The sequence below is a fragment of the Oryzias latipes genome, chromosome 23, assembly GCF_002234675.1.
Source record: "Oryzias latipes chromosome 23, ASM223467v1".
Lineage (NCBI taxonomy): Eukaryota > Metazoa > Chordata > Actinopteri > Beloniformes > Adrianichthyidae > Oryzias > Oryzias latipes.
The window spans coordinates 12,630,649-12,654,499 of record NC_019881.2 but is presented as its reverse complement, the minus strand read 5'-3'; the positions used below and the strand labels follow the sequence as shown (position 1 = coordinate 12,654,499).

Below are 23,851 nucleotides of genomic sequence, written 5' to 3'. Positions count from 1 at the left end.
GTTTTATTTGGCTTTGCTGAACTCTGGTGCAAAATCGCGAGAAGCAAAATCACCAAAAAGTTGAAAAATACGTGTCAGTAACGTGATGGGGTTGGAGTAGCTGCAGGATGTTTGGAGGTGCTTTGATTAACTTATATGCTAGTAGATCAAAAACAAAGAAAGACATGAACATTTTTTTTGCATTAATCCTCCATTTAAGCCAACTCTGCTTAAAGTCTTAGTCACAGTTGTTATGACCTGTTCCCCGCAGCATCGACGTAGAAAAAATTGTGCATGAACAGTTTTTTTACAAGCGGTCTACGAATTTGCTATTTCCTGCGGGTCACCTGCATGTCATTTTTCTAACTCGTTTACAGCCCACATCCACCTATAAGGGGAGTTGTTACTAAGGCTTAAAATGTTGTCAATCTTGTTTTCAGCTAGGCAAGAGTTGCCACTGTTAAGAGAAGCTTTTCTATCTGCTAAAAGAAACAACTGAGAAAGAGAGATGTTGATGCAGATTAAAAGTTTTAGTGGGAAAGTGTTCCAAGAAACAAGGATGTACATTTGAGAATGCTCTCGCAATAATTTTAGCACGATGTTGAGTTGAGTTGTTTGTACTCCTTCAGCTAAAAGGTTCCTTGTTTTTTCAAAAACCTCAGATTTATTACCTCTATTTGCAGCACAGTGATCTCCTCCTCAAGTTGTTTCTTCTGATGGAGCTCCTTGTTCTTCAGGTCAATGTGTCTCTTCTTCTCGTCGATCTCCTGCTGTAGTTTTTTGATGTTCCTCTCCACCGTCTCCAGAGCTTGGTTGCTCCTCGCAATGGCAACCTCCTGGCGCTTTATGTGCTGAGTGTAGTCCGAAACAACTTCCTGTTGTTCCAAGAGTTGGATTGCTCTACAAGAAGGGGGAATGTGGTTTATAAGAAGCTATTTCTCTGTGGTTTTTTCCAAGAACTTCAAATGATGAACCTACAGAAAGCCACGCCGCCTCCTGGCAGTTTTATGATTCTTGTTTATCTCTAAAAGCGTCTCCTCTTGCAGTTTGATGACTTCTCTGAGATTCATCAGTTCCACTTCATTTTCCTCACATTCTTGACTGATCTGGTGTTGCTTCCAGGCAAGCTGCAGGATGTCAGGTTATTGAAAAGAAGAGGAAGAAATAAAAAGACTGGGATGAACAGTTTGTTTATTTCCACTCTCCCGTTCCATTACCAGATGTCTTTTGGACGAAGACAGAGAACAGCAGCTATGATCTTGATGGTCAAATTCTGCTCACAAAATTAAGGAACACATTTCAACAAGCTGTGTAAACATTTTAAATAGGTGTGAAAAAAGTTAGATGATGTCCAGCAGTGCCATAAGCTTAGCACCGGTAGGAACCATTGGGACTTGGGTATATCCATCCACCATCTGGTGAAGTTTGGCCCGAAATTGGTCGTCTTGGAAGAGTTTCAGCCAAAAAGTCGCACTTCGGATGCGGAGTCAAGACCAAGAAACTCAAGTTTTCACAAAAAGAATAGGAACAAGGGGCGCAGAAAAATGGCAGCAGGTGATCTGGACTGATGAGTCAAAATTTGAAACATCTGGTTGTAGAAGAAAGAAGTTTGAGAACGGTACAACAATGACAGCCTTTAGGCAACACGGAAGCATGGTGAAGGTTTCTTGAACATCTACATTTCTGCAGTTGGAGATTTGGTCATCATTATTGGTGTTCTCAATGCTAAGAAATACAAATCCATCAGGGAGGTAAATGATTGGCCCTGGATTTTTTTTGCAAAAGAATGATGTCAAAGTCATTAAGAACTATCTTCAGCATAAAAACCAAGAAGTTCTAGAAGTGACGGAATGGCCTCTACAGAGACCTGATCGCAACATCACGAAGTGTCCCGGGGATTACACGAGAAGAAGATCCAAGGTTTGTTCTCCAACATGCTGGGAACAACCTTCCAGTCAAATTCCTTCAAAAAAGAATTGACCAGTATCTTGAAGAATTGTTGCAGTTTGGAAGGCAAAGGGTTCTCCTTACTACTGTCCTGAATATCTTCCAACAGCAGCGTACTACTTAATGAACGTCTTTTGGCGTCTACAAAGGACATCTGGGGAATTTTTAATGATAGAAAATGGAAAGAGGTGGAACTCTGGGAATGGTAGTTTTTGGTGGATTTGAAAAACAAAAATTGACTGGACAACTCTCAGGTAGTCAAGAGAATATTAATATTGACTTATTAATTTACTGCATTTAGTTTACTGATAATACTAAACAACCAAGACTTTCATGTTTCAAACCATTCTTTTTTTGTTGGTCAGATACACGAGCTTAAAATTATTTAAAAACAAAGAAATTTAAAAATTAGAATAGAAATGAAAAAAACTATTAAAAAAAAATTTGTAGAACGCCCAAATCTTTCTTTGCCCTTAAATCAAATCTCAAAATATCAAAACCAAACTACTTACCGTAAATTCTGGACTACAAAGCGCACCCGATTACAAGCCGCACCCACCCATTTTTACGTGTTTAATTAATTTTATACATACACAAGCCGCGTCAGAGTACAAGCCGCGCATGTGTTAGGCGATATAGTCATCCTGACAGATCACGGCCGGCATCCCAGAGAGAGTGCAGTTCATTAGTATGTTGTGGGTGTAGCCAGCTTTGCCTCTGACCCATGCATTTGAGTGTATCGACATCTGTCAAACAGCATGGACCTGTATTCTGTTCACAAGTTCCTCAGTTATGGTGTTTTTATTTCATTCTTTTTTTTTTTTTTTTACTTATTGACAATCTAGGTATCATACATAAAATTACAAACAGTAACCATATAATCAACATTACATCCCTCAGTTATGATGAGGAAATTTACATCCGCGATTCCACATTTCCCATGAGTCTTAGGGGCTAAAGGCGGGGCCAACGCCCGGCTCGCCATACTGTTGTATGTGTTTAAGAATGAGCAAGTATCAGCAGTGCATGGAGGGGTGAACGGGTACAGCTCTCCTTCCGCTTGTGTCGCGGCAGCGTTATGGGAGTAACAGGGCTGGTTAAAAAACACACCGGTAAAATACAGCAGCGGCGACTGAAAAGAGCGCGCCTCAGCGCGATACGCGCGCCTCAGTGCGGCGCGTGTGTCAGAATTCAGAAGCCTCTGCACTCCGCGGACGCCTCTGCGCTCCGCTCCCGCCCCGCGCGCTCCTTGTCTCCCCTTCCTATCTACTCCGACACCTCTGGCCAGGGCGGCTTCAAGGAGGAGCACTTCGTCCCCATTGCGCCGGTGGACCGAGCAAATCGTGTCTGTGCGGAGCAATCGGACTTAATACTGTACGTTTTGTGTATGAGGGGCGGATGCGTTGTTACGTGTGGGAGCCATCAGACTGCCATCGGCCCCGAAGCTCTATAAGAGCAGCAGGAGAAGATGACTCCAACTCACACGGAGGCTGTGAGCTTTTCAAAGCAAAATTCCGCTTTTTCCTTAGAAACCGTAAATGGAGTGTAAATTCACTCCATGCGCTGTTCTCTCCGTCACGCAGCAAACCGGCTTTTCCAAACCCGTTGGTGATGGTGGACTTTTTTACGCTGCTTTTAACGATTGCTTTTAACTTGAAAGCTTCATCATATTGTAGCGGCGATCACGTGCACGTTGGGTCTAATGGCCCCAAAGGATTCTGGGATGCGGCCGGGCATGCGTGTTTCGTTTTGTTGAACCATGACTGAAGTGTCTAAGACCTGAAGCCAAGTCCATGCTGTTTGGCTGCCAAGAGGTGTGTTGAAAAGAAATGCCTTGTGCTTGGAGTTGGATAGAGAGTTCAAACTATTCACTGAGTTCAAAAGTACATACACGGCGGCTGTCAATGAAATCCATAAATTAGCCGCGTCACTGAAAAAGCCGCAGGGCTGTAAGCGCAGGAAAAAAGTAGCGGCTTGTAGTCCGGAAATTACGGTAATCACTTTAGTTTCTATAACTCAAAAAGTATTTGACTAAATATCAATTTATTTTTCAAACGTTAATTCTAAAACTGGTTTTGGTTGGTTACAGAAACGTTTTTACACAGCTGTGGATTTAAACTGAACAAAGTTGGTATTTTTATCAATAAAATGATCAAGTCTTACATTAAAAATGAAGCTTTAAGTTTTTTTTTTTTGGCTGAAAATAAGTACAAATGTTAAAAATAACAGTTTGTTGGTTTGCAACAACTGCTCTGGCATCATTTATCTATTATTTTTTGGCTTGTTTTGTGGCAATTTTGGAAAACGGCAAAACAATTTCCCGCTTTGTGAGTTTGTGGACCTTAGCAATGCCGTCGCTTAGTTTCTTCCTCTCGCTGTTGCTGACAGAGACTTTGACAAAAGCTTGGTTGGCTGTCCTGAAATACAAACACATTGGGAACATGAGACGCTTTTGTTTAACTGTAGAACTTTTTGTTTTATCTCTATCTTCTGGCAGTTTTATTACAGGAATACAGAAATACACCGAAACCACGAACACACCTGTTGATGCTGATCAAAGCAAAGGACTGGCCCGACAGCTGGTTCTTCAAGAATTCTTCCTGTTCTGTCAAATGCTGAACTGTTTGAGTGACAGACTGTTTCAGATCAAAGTACCGCCTCCTCTCTTCCTTGCTTATTGCACACAGATTAGAATACTCCGAAATCCTATTAGGAAGAAAAAAGATCATTTGTGTTTACTAAACAAGCAGGAGGACATCGAATTGAGTGTTTGCTACATAAAAGTATTAACTACACTTTATCAGTGCTTATTGGCTCAAAAGATTTGTGTAAAACATTAGATTTCAGTGATTTGAATCTTTTTTTTTAAGTACAGATTTTACCAATTATTACAAACTGTTTGAAAATGTTTACAAATGAAGAGCTGGAGTTAAAGAAGGGTTGCCAGTAAATGCAAAAAACAAAACAAATTTAAGCAAAGAATTACATTTCTCTACCAAAAATGGTTTCAATCTTTTTTTTTTTTTGTTAATGAAAAACCCTTAACATAAAGTGTTTGAAAGAACCCCTAAAGGCCTGGCAGATATTTCTAATATCAAATATCAAAAGTTTCATTTTTTCCCCTCAAATTGAAATTGCCTGGGATGCTACTAATGAACTTAGCTGTAGCTTTCCGTCCCATCGTTCTCTGTTGTGAGCTGGGCCAGCCTTTTCCTGCTTTAATTTAATCCTAACTCCACATGAGTGCCTCACACTTCAAGAGAATTCAATATTGCTTTCACATCACAGTCACTTTTCCAACGATCAGAGAATTTATTGTTCATTTCTCACAGTGGCTGATTTACTTTAAACCTACGATGTTAGGCAACATAATGTGAGATGTGAAGACTGCTAAAATTTGGGACTTGATTTTCAAACATTATATAAATTGTTCCCTTAAATTGGCCACGAATTAATGTTTTGTTCTCCGTAATAAGCATTTTGGGTACACAACTTGGTATTTTGTGTGCACAAATTAGTATTTTGTCTACACAATTAGCATTTTGTGTAAACAATTAGTATATTTGTGGGCCTAATAGTTCTTTCTGAACACAAACCAGTATTTTGTGTGCACAAATTAGCATTATGTCTACACAATTATCATTGTGTTTACACAGTATTTTTTTGGGCAAAAATTAACGTTTTCTGGGCACAAATGAGTATTTTTGTGCATAAAGTAGTATTTTGTGACTACAAATAAATATTATGGGGGTACAAATTAGTATTTTGTGTACACAGATTAGTATTTTGTGGCTACAAATCAGTATTTTGTCAGCAAAAATTGGTATTTTGTGTACACAGATTAGTTTTGATCAAGTAAAAATTTGTATTTTGTGTGCACAAATTAGCATTATGTCTACACAATTAGCATTTTGTGTACACAATTAGTATTTTTGTGGGGACAATTAGTGTTTTCTGGGCACAAATTCATATTTTGTGGATACAAATTACAGTAGTCTTTGGTGCACCCAAACCAGCATTTTGTGGACATAAATTAGCATTTTGTGGACACAAAATATATAAAGCTTTATGCAGGCTCATTGCATGCTTTTGCAAATGTGATGAAACTTCTTCCTGGTTTCTGCGTTCATGAGTCTGAACCCTGAAGTGTGACCGATGAATTAAACATCCTTAATACTGCATTTAGCAAGACAAACACATGGGATGGAGCATGAATAAGCACACACACATACCTCTGCTGTAGATTTGTGTTGACTTTCTCATGCTCTTCAATGATGAGGTCTTTTTCCCTGAGCTCCTGCTGGATTTGCTCCCTCAGTTGCTGTGGAGAAACCAATTACAGGTAGGTAAAAAAAACTGCAGCCTCATCATTCTTCTTTCCGTGTGTATGCATCAATGCAAATTCTTTCAAATACAACTATTATAAATCCTTACTAGCATTTAGAATATATGATAAGCAAACAAATGGTGTCAGATTACCGGTAGTTTTTAAATCCCCCTTGTTTTTGTGTTTTTGTTTAATCACCTTCGCCCTGAGCAGTTCTCTGTGCTCCCGGCCCTTCTGCTCAGCTTTCATGAGGGTTAGACATCTGAGCTGGTGGAGTTCTTGCCTTAGACGCATTGAGTCCTTCTGTAGCTCATGAATTATCTCAAACTGCTGCTTCTTCTGGCTCTCCACCTCCGTCAATGATAGCTGCTTGCATGGAAAGATGATTCTCCAGTAAAAAGAAAAAAGCCAAGAATATCTAGATAAAACTAAAAGACTGGGGAAGTTATGGCTTGTTTGTGCCAGTTTTTTTCTGTAGGATGCCAGAAAATAAATATAATCTTTTACTCTAAACAACCAAACCCTCACCTGAGTTTTGAGGCTGACTTTGAGAGCATCCACGTCCTTCTGAAGCTCCATCCTTTGCTTCGTTGTGGCCTCTCTTTGAGGAACAGCATCTAACTGAATATTCAGAGGAGTCAGAACGCAAATGCCTCTTCAAATTTTTATCAAGCCATGCAGGCTTTCATCTGATTTAAGCCGGGTTTGTGAGTCTGCTCGAAAGGGAGCGAACGGGATGTTTGCACTGTAACCAAATTCAGTCAGAACATTTTCAGAACAGCATCAAACTCCAATCGTCCCCCGAGTTGTCAGGTTCAACTGTGACAAGTTGTCAAAGAGGATCGGAAAACACACCAGCAGCACTAAATCCATGAAATCAAATTTATTTGATAAGAAATTGGTGTTTTTAACATATTCTTGTAGCATTTTTCTGATGATGAAGGACATATATTAATTTTTTTTCCCCTAAAATTGCATCTCTGAGTATTTTATTTTTCTTAATTAAAATTTTTGTAAATCAAGACCCAGAAATGAAAAAAAAAAATGCAGTTGAAAAAAACTAGTTGATGTGACATAGAAGCTAGTACGGCAAGCCACAAGCTCCCTGCTCTGCCCCATTCTGATGCATCTGTTTGTAGACGACTAGATCCATGTACGTCTGAGCTAGTTTTAAAACTCATCAGCAAAGCAGGTGTGGTCGCTTTCAGCCAATCTGAAAATGATCTGTTCATATTACAAGTGTACCTAAAAATGATGTTTGTGAATCTTTTGTGCATTTCTGAAACATTTATTGTGTTTTTGTGAAACATTTGTGAGAAACACTTATTGTGCATGTGTGAACCATTTAGTTTGCATGTGTGAAACACGTGTGTTTGTTAAAAACAGGGTGTGCATTTGCAAAACATGTATGCATTTCCAAATTTCTATTGCATGTTTGCATTAAATTACAGTTGTGAATCAGAGTGTATGCATTTCTGAAATAGGAGACTGTTCCGGCCTCATACTGCACCCCTAGACCTGCATGTTTGTGGACGTAACGACATAGTTTCTGCAGAGGGGCAGTAGTTAATCAGAAATTCACCTCTGAGTTGTGGGTGTTGGCAACCCTCCTCCCCCTCCCCACTGCTGAAAGCAGGGAGCTTGTGGCCCCGCCCAGCGTATTTCCTACAACACAAATAAGCTCTTTTTCATGAGCTCTCTGTTTACACGCTCTCCTGCTAGCTTACAGCCCTTCACACTCTCAACCTAGCCTTAGCGGTCCAACAAAAATGCCGAGCAATATAGAAGCCATACAGTTTTGAGCCAGATACCAGCTCAGACGAGGAGACCGAAGACGGACATGGATCTAGTTGTCTACAAGTGGATGCTTGAAATGTGGCCCGCCCCCAGGTACTTTTTACGTCACAAATGCAATCTTTTTTAAACAGCAGGTTTTTTTTTGGTCTGGTCATGATTTACAGCTATTTGAAAAAAATACTCAGAAATTACAATTTTAGCTTAATTTCTTAATATATGTCCATCAGAAAAATGCTACGAGAGCATGTCAAAAAGATGATTTTCATTTGTACGATCCAGACTTTCCAAAATCTAAAAAATAATAACGCATAAAAAAGAAGCGCAAAAACAGTTAAAGGGCTTGGGTGATAACCTTTGATCATTTTCAACACATAAAATGTAATTAAAATATATGGAAAAACGTTGCATTTCTGGAGTCACCTGTGCCTGTAGCTCATGATAGACGGATGTTTTGAAAGCCAGCTGCTCAGTGGCCACGGTCAGCGCTTGCTCCATCCTTTTGAGGGCTTGAATGTGCCTGAGGAAAACCAAAGGAAGCCATCAAATATTTACCACCACCATGGCTGCCGCTGTGGTTTTTCTTCTGTGTTTCCAAAAAGACATCACAGCGCTCTGTGTACAGATTTCTGTTATTAGAATGCTTCAACGTAAACATTTTAGAAAGAAAAATCTGTTTTTTTGTTCTCGTGCTTTAAAACTATATGGTTGATTAAAAATGAAAGAGTGTGAGGTTTCTGTCTATCCCTAACAATACATTTATTCATGTTGGTATTTTATACAAGCTAAGGAGAAAAGGTGAGTAAAACAAACATGAAATCTGAGGCTGCTTCACAGCTTTGCAAAGCGGCAATGAGATACTGAAGCCAACGCAGAGCAGCAAGGAGCAATCTAACTGCTGCAGCTTTTATGAAGAGGGAAATGCGCGGTCTTAGAGCTCAAGGGGAACACAAACTGTAAACACAGCTTTTGTTTTTCTAGGAAAGCTTGTGTGTGTGAGGATTTTTGTCAGATTTCATACCTGTTACTCTCACTGAGTTGCACAGATCTGCTCTCGTAAACCTGCTTTTTCTCGCTCGTGAGGCTTCGCTGCTTCATTTCCAGCATGCCTCTAGAAAGAAAGAAAAATATTGAAAAAATAAAAGAATCTATTTCAGAGCGGAATATTTCAGATTTGCCCTTTTTCATCACAGAGGTTTGCACCTGTTTCCGGTGAGTTCTGCCACCTCTTCCCGCAGGAGCTCCTGCTTCTTCAGGAGCTGCCGCTGCTCCCCCTCGCTGGCCTCGACTTTGGCCTTCAAACCCTCCACCTCCTTCTTCAGATCGTCCCGCGTGGTCCTGAGGGACCGGTTCCCCTCGTTCAGGGCGCTCGCTTGCTGCTCCATTTCTGAAAACTCAACATTCAGGGCTTCCATCTTCACCCGCCCGGCCCTTTTTGGTTTAGTGAAAAGACAGTGAACAGATAAAGAATGAGGGGGGGGGGCGAAATCGACTGTCTTGTAAGACTTCATTTCTTATGAATTAACAGCACGCGCATCCATCTTTTATATTCACCCCCCCCCCCACCAGAATCCCACAGCTTTGTAAATTTCAAATTACAAGCCACGGCTCTGACGGCTCACACAGAATGTTCCAGAGTGTTTGCAGGCAAGATAAATCATTTTTTTGAAATTGACACAAAGAAGAGAGTTCACTCCAGCTGTACTTACAAAAAAGATACACCTGCAAGTTTTGACATTCCTCCAACAACAAATACTCATACCTGTGTCAGCGAATGCATGGAAAACTGGGATTTCACATCTAAAATAAAAAATTTAACGTGGCAATGTTTTGTAATCATGATGTATTGCAAGTAAAATGATTCGTAAATCTAAATACAGAGCAGATTACTTAGATTTCAAATTAGCCTGTCCATTTAGCACACATTTTTGAGCACAAAATTTGAATAAGAATCAGAATCAGAATCAGAATCAGAATCTTTATTATCATTCTGCAGAGCACAATGAAATTTTTTCCAGCAACTCTCGATATAAAAAAGGTAGAATAAAATAAAATAAGAATAAGGAGCTATATAAGGCATAAATACTTAAATACTGTACAGTAGAGTGGGGTGAATATTGCACGAGTGGGTATTCCACATTAGAATGGATATTGCACATACAGCATGAATATTGCACACAGTTTAAAATAGAGTCAGAGCATTGTCAGCTGTGTGCTGACAGGGGTTAGTGGGTTATGTTAAGTCTGGGGGGAGGGGGCGGTTTCGTTGACCCAGTTGTGTGATGTGTGGGGGGGGGGGGGGTGGATGGACCTCACTGCTCTTGGGAAGAAGCTGTTCCTCAGTCTGTTTGTGTGAGTTCTGATGCTCCTGTATCTCTTCCCAGAGGGAAGAGGTACAAACAGGTTATGTCCTGGGTGGGTGGGGTCTGCAGCAATACGACCAGCCTTCCGTCGGACCCGGCTGTCATACACTGAGTCGAGTTGTGGGAGAGGTCCTCCCACAATCTCCTGTGCGGTTTTCACCACCCGGGCCAAGTCCTTCCTGTCTTGAGCGGTGCAGCTCCCGTACCACACCGTAGCACTCAGACAGAGGATGCTCTCTATGGTTGCCTTGTAGAAGTTCCCCAGAAGTTGTGATGAAAGGATGATGAGTCCTTTTAAGCTTCCTGAGAAAGAAGAGTCTCTGCTGAGCCTTCTTCACCAGGTGGGATGTGTGCAGCGACCAGGTGAGGTCAGATGTGATGTGGATTCCCAGGAACTTGATGTGGTCCACCTGCTCCACCTCCTCCCCGTTAATGAGGAGGGGGGTGTGTGCCACCTTTCTAGTCCTTCTAAAATCCACAATGATCTCTTTGGTCTTGGAGGTGTTCAGGATGAGGTTGTTGTCAGCACACCATCCTGTCAGGTGCTGAACTTCCTCTCTGTAGTGAGTCTCATCATTGTTGGATATGAGACCCACTACGGTGGTGTCGTCGGCGAACTTTAAAACCAGATTTGTGGAATGAATAGCGGAGCAGTCGTGGGTGAACAGAGTGAAGAGGGCGGGGCTGAGGACACACCCCTGTGGTGTTCCTGTGCTCAGGATCAGAGTGGATGATGTTGAGTCCCCGATTCTCACCACTTGGGGCCTGTTGGTGAGAAAGTCTTTGATCCAGAGGCACAGGGAGGCAGGCAGACCCAGGTTGTGGAGCTTCAGTGTCAGCTTGTCCGGGATCACCGTGTTGAAGGCTGAACTGAAGTCCACAAATAACATCCTGACATAGGTGTCAGGATGCTCCAGGTGGGACAGGGTAGCATGCAGGGCTAGTGAGACTGCGTCCTCTGTCGATCGGTTCTCCCTGTAAGCGAACTGATGACTGTCCAGAGTAGCAGGGATGATGTCCTTGATGTGGTTCAGGATGATCCTCTCAAAGCACTTCATGATCACCGGTGTCAGAGCGACCGGCCGGTAATCATTGAGGCACGAGACGGATGATTTTTTTGGCACCGGCACGATGATGGAGGACTTGAGGCACACGGGAACACGGGAATAAATTCTCTTTGAACATCCAATTTGACAGAATTGGGGAAAAATAGTGCCACATGTCACCTTTTTGCCAATGTCTTAAAGACCCACTCCCATGAAAATAGTCTTTTTAGTGTTTTTCACAGGTTCATGTGGCATTTTTATGGATATACAGTATATTAAGAAGATTAAGCTTAAAATTGCGTTTTGAGTATTCTTTTTATTCAAGTCGATGTGAATAAGGAGCCGACAAAAAAAATCTGTTTTAAAAAAAAGCATATTTGTTATGTAGAAAATTCTGATGCGTCCACTTGTAGATGAATAGATCCATGGACGTCTTTGTTTTCCTCGTCTGCGGTGGCATCTGGCTCTAAACTGTACGGCTGGATAGCTCCAATATTGTTGCCATTTGGTTGCACTTGGTTGGGGTATAAAGAGGCTGTAAGCCAGCAAGGCAGAGTGTATGGCTGTGTCTAACTTGGAGGGCTGCGTTCTTCCTGGGCTGCATTTGTAGGCTGCTTACATCACAGCGCTGCGATAAGTTCTGTCCAAATTCAGCAACCTCTTCAAATGCAGCCAATGAATACGGCCTTCTGTTTCCTAATTTCAAGGATTGGTCTGGTGTATCCTTCTATGCTATCCCAAGATGCATTGCAGCTGAACCATGGCGGACAGTGAAGCGGGACCCGAGTTCAAGATATTTACACCTCTTTATAATCACACCTCCAAGATTAAAAGTTGGATTACATAAGCCAGGAAAATTTCTAGCTCCTTTCCCGGTTCACTACTCCTCTTTGTTTGGGACACACGGTTGCTAGGCGACGAGACATTCGCCGATGTAACAGCTGGAATTATCTAAAGGCTAGACTCATCCAAAATCCCAGCCGTTCACATCCGGACTACCCGCTCGATGAAGGACCCGGCCAACGTCGCCCAGGAAGGCCGCGGCCATTGAAGGATGCAGCCCTCAAATTTGGACACAGGCCTTATCTTAGTTACGGGTGATGGGAAGGGGGGTGGGGTTGCTCCGCACCAACTGTCCTGCCTACAACTCAGAGGCAAGATTTTAGTGAACTACTGTCGCTCTTCAGAGATTATGTCCTAGAAAATGAAAAGCTGTTTGATTTAGGCTAAAACCAAATTAAAACGGCATAATCACATTAAAAAAAAACTGGGAACCCTTTTAAAGTAGATCTGAAGATGATCAGAGTTGGTCTTTTATCAAACTCTTTGTTATTCCAGGTGTTCATGACACTACAGCGCTTCTCGATCATGAGCATCACAATGGAGTTAAACGTACTTACTCCAACCTGGAGCTTTTCCTTTCCGCCTCCTTAAAAATCTGGTCAGGTCTGCTGAGGAGCTGGGCTTTCTCAGCCTTGGAGGGAGCGTGCACACAAACATGAGAAGGCAGATGATTTGTTATTTTATTAATGGTGAAAAGGCTGTGGGCTCCACCAGCTCTTTTTTTCTTCCCACAGACCTCTTTGAGCTCTATGGTTTGCTTCTTCTCCTCCAGCTCCTTCTGTTCCTCTAATTTGGCGAGTTCATGAGCTTCCAGATCCTTCATCAGGTTTCTGTGAACGCAGGAGATACACAACAACGCCTTTGACTTTGGGGCAAATTAGATCAACTTTGCTTTTTAAAACCCTTTTTTTATGAAACAGAAAGCCAAAATTATGCATTATAAATTGAAAAAACAATCCCGGTTCATCATCTCTTGATGCGTTACCGGATTTCCTGTTGTCTTAATGCCACTTCTTCCTTCAGTTCTTCATATTTGTCCTTTAGAGTCTCTGTTACAATGTCAGATTCCTGAAGAAGAACAAGTTACAATCCTTATTTTCTCAAAGAATGAGAGAGAACTTCAACACTTGATGTTCAGCTGTTGGTGGAATGGCATGATACTAATGCGGTCACAGCACATTCAATATTACATAACCTTTTCTTTTTTTTCCACTGCTCTGTTTGGGGGAAGATTTTTGCCGCAGAGTTCAAATTTCTGCTCAACAGTTCGGCCACATTTTTTAGTAGAAATGACGTTCTGATTTACTCAGTTATTTCTTCAGAGTTCGACATCTACCTTCCCTTTCAATATTAACGACAGATTTTCTACTGCTTGATAAACCAATTCTTTCTGATAATAACCCAAAACAGGCTGGTGCTTCTAATAGGATTTCCCTCAGCAGATTTTTGATGCTAATGGCTAAAATAGCTAATGTGGTGTATCTTTATTATGAACTGAAAATGATATTCCACAACGTGATGAACTTAAAAAGAACTTAAATAGTTAAAGCAATGCAAACCTAATTAGCCCTGAACCATCGCCAAAGAACTACAGACATAGAGCTTTCAGCAGATGCTTGGACTGATGTCCCACTGGATGACTTTTTAATTTTGTTATCATTTTATATGGAATAATAAAAAGTTTCCACTTTGTACCCAGAGTATTAGAGCCACCATGAAAGAAAATCAATGCACAAATATGAGAAAATAGTGCTAAAGGAATGAGGAAAGTCAAAAATAAAGCTTTAAAAAAAATGAAAGAAAAAAAATGCAAAAATGTACAAAAATAAAGCGGTGAAATTGTGAAAAAAGTCAAAATATTGTAAGAATAAAGTCTTAAAATTATAAGGAAAAGAAACATGTTTTACGTGGAAAAAGCCCCCTTTTGATTTTTAAATTGAGTTATTTTATAAGAATAAAGTTGTACATTTACAAAATAGGTAAAACTATGACTGAGTATTAGGGCCACCATAAAAGAAAATAATTTAAAAAGAATATGAGAATAAGGTGAAGAAGTTATGAGAAAAAGATTAAAATTTTACAAAAATAAAGTTGTCAAATTTTGAGAAAAAATGTAGTTATTTCAAGAAAACAAAGCTATACATTTACAAAATAGGTGGCCCAATGAGTTTTAGGGCAATCATAAAAGAAATATATATAAATTTTAGAATAAAGTCGTAGAAGTATGAAAAAAAGTCAAAATTTTACGAGTATAAAGACATAAAATCATGAGAAAAAAGTCACAATTTTACAGGAATATTGTAAAAACATAAAAAATAAATAAAAATGTATAAGAATAAAGCTGCCTTAACCCACAACCGGCCGGGATACGGTCCGGCAGACCCGTCACCCCGAAAGGGACAAAACGGAAGAAGATAGATGGATGGAATAAAGCTTTGAAAGTATTTTTTAAAAAGTCACAATTTTGTGAAAATAAAGTCAAAAAAATTATGAAAGAAAAAAAATAAAACGTAATTTTACAAGGAAAAAGCCACGCTTTTTTTAAAAACTGACTTAGGGTTTTAATCAAAATAAAAGTTGTACTTTTACAAAATAGGTAAGACTATGACAAAGTATAAGGGCAACTATAAAATAAAAGAAATTTAAAAAAGTTTGAGTATTAGGTTGTACAATTATGTGGGAAAAGGGTAAATATATTTGAGTAATAAAGTAATTAAATTATTAGGTAAAAATAAAAAAATGACAAAAATAAGGTTGTAAAATAAAAAATGGAAAAGTCAGGATTTTGTGAAAACAAAGTCTTATATGTTAGGGTTATTCATTTTATATGTTAGGGTTATTCATTAAAATAAAGTTGTACATTTACAAAATACGTAAAACTACAACAAAGTATTAGGGCAATCATAAAAGAAAATGTATTTGAAAAAATTGAGAGTTGTATGTCTGAGTCGTATGTACTTCAGAGCAGGAACCTGCTATTTTTATTTTTTTGTGTTTATAAGCATATAATCAGATTAATGCATCCTGGGCTATATTTGCTACATCGGTGGACACTAGTTTTTCCTAGAGACTTGTGGGAAATTTCCAGGGCTGTGGAAAAGGCAAATTCCCTATAAAGAGCACTATAGTAAATGAATATGGTCACATCCTTAGTTTTTGTAAGAAAACAAAAAGAGGGGTGTGCTTAAAGAGAGAATACAGATGAAAAAAAATCAGATTTATCTTTTATGGAACTGAAACTTACAGCTGGTTTCTTCTGAATTTCTGCCTCCAGATGCTTCTTTTCCTCCTGGAGCCTGCTCGGCAAGAAGCAGAAGCAAGTTTAGGCACCGTAAGAGAAGATCCCCCCCACCCCAGAAAAGATAAAAAAATCACTTCCTGATTCACAGAAAGAGGAATCCACAAACATTCAGCACCATTTGTATATTTAGAATTTCTCTACTCTGCAGATTCCCATCAACTGAATCATAAAAAGAATTGAACCAATGCTTTTCTAAGTTGGAAAAGTTACTTAAAAAGCAGAAATGCACTTTCAACAAACATCTTTCATCTCCGTGCAGCAGATGCTTCTGGAGCCGTCGATTTCAGTTTGCGTGAAATAATAATAATTCCGAGCCAGCTCCATCATAATAAAACGCCATATCGGCACATTCTACAAAGCAAATCATATTAATCTTCCTGACAAGTTTATGTAGTGGATTTAAAATAAAAATAGATTTAAAAGAAGAAAAAAACTCTGCAGGGATGTTGCAATGCAGGATTTTAAAATAAATCCTTAAGAGGCTGTTTGTCTAAAAGACAGAGAATTATTTTATTTTTTAAAATAGAAAGCATCTGCCTGTCTTCACACAGACTGGCAACATAAAGAGAGGATGCAGGAAGGAGGGAAGGAGAAAGAGTTCAGGATGAAAGAAAGGGCGATATGAGGCAGCAGCCGGGGACAAAAGGCTGTCATAAATAACACGCTCGCTCGCTGTTACAGAGTACGACTGCATCCTCAGAGAATGCACTGCAAGTAGTTTGCATTGAATATTTCAATAACTGCTGGGCCACAGTGTTAAAAAAAAAAAAAAAATAACTCTGCCTCCTACAGAGCGTACCTTTGCCACAGCGCGGGCTTTGTATGCAGCAGCTGTTTTAATCTTGCAGAGGTAGAGTCCAAAGCAAAGTGAGAATGAGTTAATAAGGTTTGCTACTACTTCACGGCAACTTTATTTGTATTTTTGACCATATTTTATTACATCTTTAGCTTTGTTTTATAACTAAAATACACAAAAAACATCTGACAACGAGATTGTTATTATTTTTCCCTGAATTTACTTATTTTTTTTATGATTCACAGCCTTTTATATACCTTTATACTAGTTTCCGACTTCACTGAATTGCTTTGAAAACCTCTCAATTTAATTTTCGAAACTTGGTTAAGCCCGAATGTTTTTAAAGCTAAGAAACCACTTGGTTAAAAAAATAATTTAAAAAAATGTGTGGAAAACTCTGGTGGACAACATGTAATCATGCTGCCAAGCAATGTTCCAGCAACCCTCCCTTTGGCACTTGACAAAGTGTACTGAGGAAGAGAAGATCCTAGAGCGAGTGCGTGCTTTTCCATCTCTGTGGGTGTGTTTGACCTTTTGGGTAAGTGCAGCTGAGAGAGTTGGAAGTGGAAGGGAAAAAAAAAAAACCTGCAGTAGAGAGCAGAGAAACAGGCTATGATGAGAAAAAAGGCTCATGGGAGAGAAAGAAAAGGATTGGTGGGAGAACATGAACCCATCAAAGGATGGATATGTAAAACACAGTATAAAAAACATAGGATGGTGTTCTTTTGGACAAGTAATTTGCACTATTTCACAAAAAAAGAAGCTAAAATGAAACACGTAAAGCTGGGTTTGCCACAAAACTAATGAAATCTGTAGGCATTTCGACCGGCCAGGACTCTGCTGAAAAAAACCAAAAAGACTGGAAGCATATTTCTTTTTTATACAGTATTTTCCGCACTATAACGCATATTTAAAAGCCTTAAATTTTTTTCCTAAAGCAACAATGCGTTTTTTTGTTTGTGTTTACAGATGTTGAAGCGATTTTGAGAGGGCCATGGATGGGGCCATGTAAGGCCATGTAAGGCCTTATAGGCAAGCAGGAGGATTTTAAACGTGATTCTAGAATGAATGATCAAACACAAAACTATACCCTGCCGTAAATGTTTATAAGATTAAGATCACCTTTAAAACAGCATGATATGGCCTCTATAATGGGCTCTTTTTTTTGTCATTGAAGTGGCATAAAATTTGCCACGTGGAACAACGCACAAGCAGGACCGATATTATGAGCGTTTGTGCATTTGTGCGTGTCTAATACTCTTTCACCTTCACCTCTCTCGAAAGTCAATAAAGAAAAAGGTGCTGCCTCATGGAGATCACTCCAGGTTGCAACTGTGTATCAAAAAAAAAACCCTACACTTGTCAAGCATCACTTTTCTGCTCAACTCTATGGTTTCACTTTGTCCTCCTGTGTTCCTCTCACTTATGGGTCTCTGCATGGATGTGCTCGTGTTTATTATGCATGTGTTTGATTCATTCAGCATTTCACAGAAAAAGATATAAATGTGTGGCATCAGCAGTTTCGATGATGATGATGGTGTGTGTGTGTGTAGCTTACCACTGCAGTTCATGCTGAGTCTTATGCTCTCTCTCCTTGGCAGCGTGCAGTGTGTTGTACGCCCCCAGGAGCTGTCCCCTCAGCGTGCTGACCTCACTGTCAGGCTCCTCAACATTGCTCTGCTCCTCTGCGCTCTCTACCTCCACCTGCAGCCTCTCCAGCTCCGCCCGACACCTCTTTGCCTCCGACAGGAGTTTGAGCTCAGATTCTTGGGCACTGTTGGATAAACAAAATGACACAAGTCTGCTTGGAGTCTGAGTGTTTAGTACTACTCCAGCTTCAGGCGCCAGTCTTGGGACATTTTTTAACTTTCTGAAGCACCTTCACAATAAAACGTTTGATGTTTTTCCATAAGAAAAAAACACGACATTTTAAGCTTTTATGTCAAAATTAACATCTGAAGATGTTAAAGGAAGTCAACATACAATTTTGTATTGTATCCAGATCACCTCAGATACATATTTTCTAGGGTTTGATGCATTTAAAGACACTGTGGCCCATCTCTAAAATCCCACTCTTTTCCGCCCAGTCCAACAAGAAATGCATACAAACATAATTAATATAAATAAAGTTTAGCGTCAAATCCAAAAAGGGTTTAAATCTTCTGACACCCCGTGTGTCAGAAGATTCATGACCGCCTATTGTAGCAATCGAATCTGTCCAACACAAGAGGCCTTCAGCTCAAATCTGTTTGCTCAGCTGCGGGTTGTCCGAGCATATAGAGTGTCATAGATAGGAGGGGGTGCATCTAGCAGTTTCCTTAAGGATCCTTAAGGAGCTTCACTAAAATGGAGTTTCGATGATGATGTGTGTGTGCGGTGCGGTGAGTGGGTCATAACGTGTTTGTAAGAATGATATATATTGCACGTAATTATGATGTACGGGGATGCTCAGTCCAGTCGTTAGAAAGGCACAAGTCCCGTGCTGCAGGTGTGTCCAACCAATTCGATAAGGTTAGAAAACAGGCAAGAAAGCGACCCTCGTGGCCTGGAGGTATCCGTCCCTGATTTCCAATCTTTATTAGCAGTAAATTTATTCAATAATAGTTCTTTTGCCAAAAGTTGGGATCTTAGAGGCTAATTTGACATTTAAAAAAAAATGTGATTTGAATATTTTTTGTCAAAATGATGGTTGTTACATACAAAGTCCCTGTTCTTTTTATTCCTTTAATTTGTTCCATAGGTTTAAAAAAAGAAATGTATATACTGACACCTTCTTCTCCAAGCTCCCATACAATTTATTTTTTAAATGACTTGTAAATTGAATTAAATCCAATTAATTTAACTAAGTTAAACAAGTTTTTTGTTTGTTTCAGGCTTTTTCGCAGTCAAAATGATTAAAAACATTTCACCGCTTTGCAGATATTTACTGCAAATATTTATTCTCGTCTTATCAGCAGAAGCATGAAATCGTACCGCTTCCATTTGTCATGGAGAAGTCTGTAGTTGCCTTTCAGTTTGGATAAAGTCGCCTGGTTGATTTTGCCTTCTGTAAACATCTGCAGAACACAAAAAGGAAAAGGGGAGAAAAACAAAGGTTTAGGTCATAACGGTACTTTGTGGGTTTTTTTTTCCCAGCAGTTATCATTTGCTAGAATCAGAACTCACCATGAATATTTCATAACCTTAATAATAAATGAAAAAAAAACTCCTGACAATTTTTAAGATTAAATTTTCGAGAAGGTAACCACAACAAGCCAAGTAAATAAAAGTGCTTACTGGTCAGATGGATGATGTGATTTAGTGGAAAAATTGAGTTTCAACGGGACAAACTTTGAATTGTTTCTTGAGATTTTACAACAGCCTGAAGTTTTTGAACCATTTTCAGGTTTCTGCTGTGCAGCGCATAAAGTTTATTTGTTGTTGCAGGAAAAAAATGTTTCGTGCGTGAAGAAAACAGAGCTTTAGATGCCCCAGAAAAGGGTTTTAATCTAATGAGACGAGAGAAAAAAACATATCCAGCTGTGATCTAACACATTTAAAGTATGTATAAACTCATCTGCCCAACTATTTGCAGCCTAAAAGGGGGACAGTTTATTAAAAATGGCCCTGAGAGACACTTCAAGTAAATAAAATGTTATGACTCTTGAATTATTGAAAGCTGGCAAAATGATTGAAAAAAAATACATCTGACTAAAGGGAAATCATCGTTTTGATTTTCCTGGTCTTGGAGCTTTGTGGGTGGAGGTAATCAGAGGTCAGGTGATGCTTCTTCTCTTATCTTGCGAGCCAGGCAGGTAAAAGTGGCGAGTAATGAGCAATGGCTTCGCCTGTATCAAAGAACTGCAGCCCTGATGATATCTCAGAGCTGTGCTGTGCAGCAACTATTATAATGACGTAAACACACCCAAAGATAAATCATGATTGTGTTATTGTTTGGGTCAATAGAGACAACTTTCAATTCCAGAAGTACGTTTTTTTTATTGCAAATTCCAAAAAAAAGAACCCACGGATGAGAAAAAAAGATATTTATAAAGATTTTATGTTTTAGCAAAATAAGCAAAGATATTTGGTGTACAGTAATCCCCATATCTTCAAATGTTAATTGGAAATGGGGCCTAATTCTCTAAAAACCAGAGCGTTTTATGTTTTGTGGAAGTGTGGTTGACAGTGGATCGACACTATCTTCTTTTTCGCCGCCAAGACTTTTCCTCTGCAGTGGAAGCAATGGAATGGTTTTATAAGGTGACTGCATGAAGCTTATGTGTGGCGACCTTCTCTGGACGGAGGAAGAGACTTGTAAAGGATGTTTATGCACACGGCACATTGATTCCAGACCAGAAACCTCCTGGAACATGAGAAAAAGAGGCAGTCCCTTTATCGCAAATTGAATAAGGAGATCTTTGTGACAAAGTGTCTGTTTACTCTGATGACCTCTGATTGACATTTTGTGTTGGAGGTGAGCCGACAGTCAAATTGAATCACTGTCTAGGTCATTTATTTTGCTGCATTATCTTCCTGTCTGGGGTTGTGTCCCATTTGCTTTACTACTCCCTAACCCCTAAAAGATTAAATAGTGTAGGACTATCTAGTGCCCTGGATTTTAACGCAATCACATGCTCACAACTCTTTTTCGTGAAGGGCAAATATGACATCACCCATTTGTTGCAGTAAAAACCATATAAATACGAACATTTTACTATTTATGAATCGACTATGTGTTCATACACAAAAACTTGGATGATTTGTAAAAAAAAAAATTATATATATATATATATATATATATATATATATATATATATATATATATATTTGAAACGTAATATATATTTGTATATCCAGGTATATATATGTATATATATACACAAATCGTTCAAATCGTCATTCACCAATGGTGAGCACTGAAGCACAGTAGTTTTTCGCATGGACTTCACTAAAACGGATATTTTCTAAATATAATAATGAACGTGAATCCACAATTTGAACAACTTTATTAGCAACATCCTCATAACATTAGATAGTCGTTTACTGAATATTATGCAATATTATTATGGTATGTGAGAACAACTGTCTCAATAAATTTGAAGTTTTTTTTCTGTTAAATGCAGTTTTCTTATATTTTCAAGTCAAATGCTTCTTCTGTTTCCTCTCTGGTTCTTTTCTGCCAAAACAAACTTTCCAAAAATGTATATTTTGTTTGGTAAAGTTGCTAGCTTGGGGGGGGGTTCAATTTAGCAGTCGGAGTAGGCGCTTTAAGAAAGTACCAGGAGGATTTTCATCATGTGATCTAGCGACTTGACATGTGTCCAAAATGAGTGGGATGTGTTATAGAAAAATTCCAGTTGTTTTTTTCAAAATAAAACTTACTTTAGAATCAGATAAGGGAAAAAATGTAGAAATGTTTTGTCACCACGGCCCAGTGGTTGGGAACCACTGCTATATAGTGCACTAAGTACTGAGTAGTAAAAGAATTTGGGTTTGTCCCTGAACCCAAGCAGAAAAATCTATCCCTAGACCAAAAAATGGGCCAACAAAACTTTTGGAAAATGTTTTAATAACCTGTCCTGTGGTTACAACTCTCTTAATGAACTGCAACAAATAGCCTGCACCCCGTTAATGATTATACAGAACGATAAAAACAAGACTGAGTGATTCTGGGAGGAAGTCACTGGAGGAGATAGCTCATTTCAGATGCTGTCATGATCATTCCCACATGATGGTCCATCAGACGCTCAATTCTTATGCCAACTTGCATGACAACCCTAAAGCCTGAAAAGCCCCAGCACATCAGCAGATATCCAAACCAAGCCGTGAGTGAGTCGCTTATCAATAAGAGGTTCCTGCTTTTTTGGATTTGAAAAAACTAAAGCGGTTCACAAATGTTTAACTGCGGACCCCACAGCCGCTGAAATGGATAATCTTATCAGCAGCAGTGAAGATGAGGCTATAATTCAGTTAGTTTCACACACGCCTCCCTGCAGGAACCTAAAGGAAGGCAACAGTGGTGCAATTCCAACTCAGAAACCTCCAGGGTCTCCCTTTAGGGGAGACAGAGAAACATATTCCATGACAATATACAGTTATAATTGAACAGATAGAAGACAGGCGATGGTTGAAAATGCTTTTTAGTTTTACATACTTTCACCCCATCTGGCAGAGGAAAAAATTCCACATCCACTTTTTAATTTAATTTCCCTGTCACATGACAAGAAGTGGTGTCAACAATGATTCTGGCTGATGGCCTCTGAGGATTTTTGTATTTTTTTCGGGAAGAGGTCCTTATCAAGTAAGAAGGTGCAATTTGAGAAAAAATTGTTAAGAAAATGTTTTTTACGAAAGAAAATTCCAACTTACAGCGTGTTACTTCCTGTCTTGCACATGACTCATATCAGGAAAATTTGTCTTCATAAAAATACTAAGATTGCAATAAAAACTTGAAATATTAAGTCGTAACTGCCCTTGCAGCTAGATATAGGTTGTCTGCAGGCCAAAAAACGGCCAAATTTGAATGAGGTAAACCGGTGGCACCCAAATAATATGAAGGTCATAGAACGTCAGTGAAACTGCAGAGTCAAAATGTTCATGCACATTTTTTTTTCTACGGGAGTTGTGTAAGCGACATGTCGCGGAAAACACTCAAAAAACACGCGGGGGTAAGCAAGAAGGTGAGACACAGGTGTGTCGTAGCGATTTTTAATTTTTTAACCCCTCCCCGCACAAGGGACCACTGCCTACCTATGTAGCCACAAGAGGGCCCAAGAGGGAATCCCACTGTGCCGGTCTGCAGACCGGATAAAATACAGGGTTGTGTCAGGAAGGGCATCTGGCGTAGAAATGTCTGCCAAACTATCTGCGTGAATCAGTGAAAGCTGATTTGCAGTGGCAACCCCTTAAGGGATATGCTAAACAGTGAGCAACAACAGGCCAGGTGCTCATGGAGTGCAGTGAGTTTCTTTAGCCAGTTTGCATGCATTATGTCAGGATCTGGTGATGTCCAGTTTTTTTTATATCTGATACTCTTTCTTGGATGTCTGCCACTGTGATGGTTACTGGATTCTATTCAGGTAGGCTGCTATGCTCTCTGAGGATGGATTTGGGAGGGTTCCATCCCAAATCCAGCACCCTGAGACTTTATACTAGCTGCAAGAAAGGAGGTCAAAGACTAGTGAGCGTGGAAGCCTTATCCAAGATAAAATATCCAAGCTGCATGAATACATCAAGCTCAAGGCCTTAACTGGCAGTGTGCTCAGTGAATGTCTCAGGCAATGGAGAGCAGAGGATGCAGTGAAGTGGCTGATATCAAGAAGTCCTATCAATGGCTAAAGGGCTGCCTACAGGACAGCACTGAACTGCTCATCCTGGCAGCTCAGGAACCCTGAGCACCAGAGCAATAGAGGCTCAGATCTACCACACCAGACAAGACCCAAGGTATAGACTGTGCAAAGAGGCACCTGAAAC

At 39.6% G+C, this 23,851-nt stretch overlaps 1 protein-coding gene across 2 annotated transcripts in view; it reads right to left on the bottom strand.

The window, feature by feature from the left end:
• The window catches only part of ccdc146 (coiled-coil domain containing 146), a 58,978-nt gene that overhangs the window by 20,885 nt on the left and 14,242 nt on the right, over positions 1–23,851 (bottom strand). The window contains exons 3-18 of one of the 2 annotated variants that reach the window (XM_023952483.1): positions 19,370–19,452; positions 17,955–18,170; positions 15,544–15,595; positions 13,285–13,367; positions 13,036–13,129; positions 12,857–12,930; positions 9,251–9,478; positions 9,069–9,158; positions 8,471–8,567; positions 6,782–6,874; positions 6,452–6,619; positions 6,159–6,247; positions 4,468–4,632; positions 4,268–4,343; positions 958–1,106; positions 651–879 (exon numbers count right to left, since the gene is read on the bottom strand). In XM_023952483.1, the coding sequence (XP_023808251.1) occupies positions 651–879; positions 958–1,106; positions 4,268–4,343; positions 4,468–4,632; positions 6,159–6,247; positions 6,452–6,619; positions 6,782–6,874; positions 8,471–8,567; positions 9,069–9,158; positions 9,251–9,478; positions 12,857–12,930; positions 13,036–13,129; positions 13,285–13,367; positions 15,544–15,595; positions 17,955–18,170; positions 19,370–19,452 (1,986 nt within the window). The remainder of the gene's footprint in view (positions 1–650; positions 880–957; positions 1,107–4,267; positions 4,344–4,467; positions 4,633–6,158; positions 6,248–6,451; positions 6,620–6,781; positions 6,875–8,470; positions 8,568–9,068; positions 9,159–9,250; positions 9,479–12,856; positions 12,931–13,035; positions 13,130–13,284; positions 13,368–15,543; positions 15,596–17,954; positions 18,171–19,369; positions 19,453–23,851) is intronic. The other variant, XM_023952484.1, reaches the window with a different exon arrangement.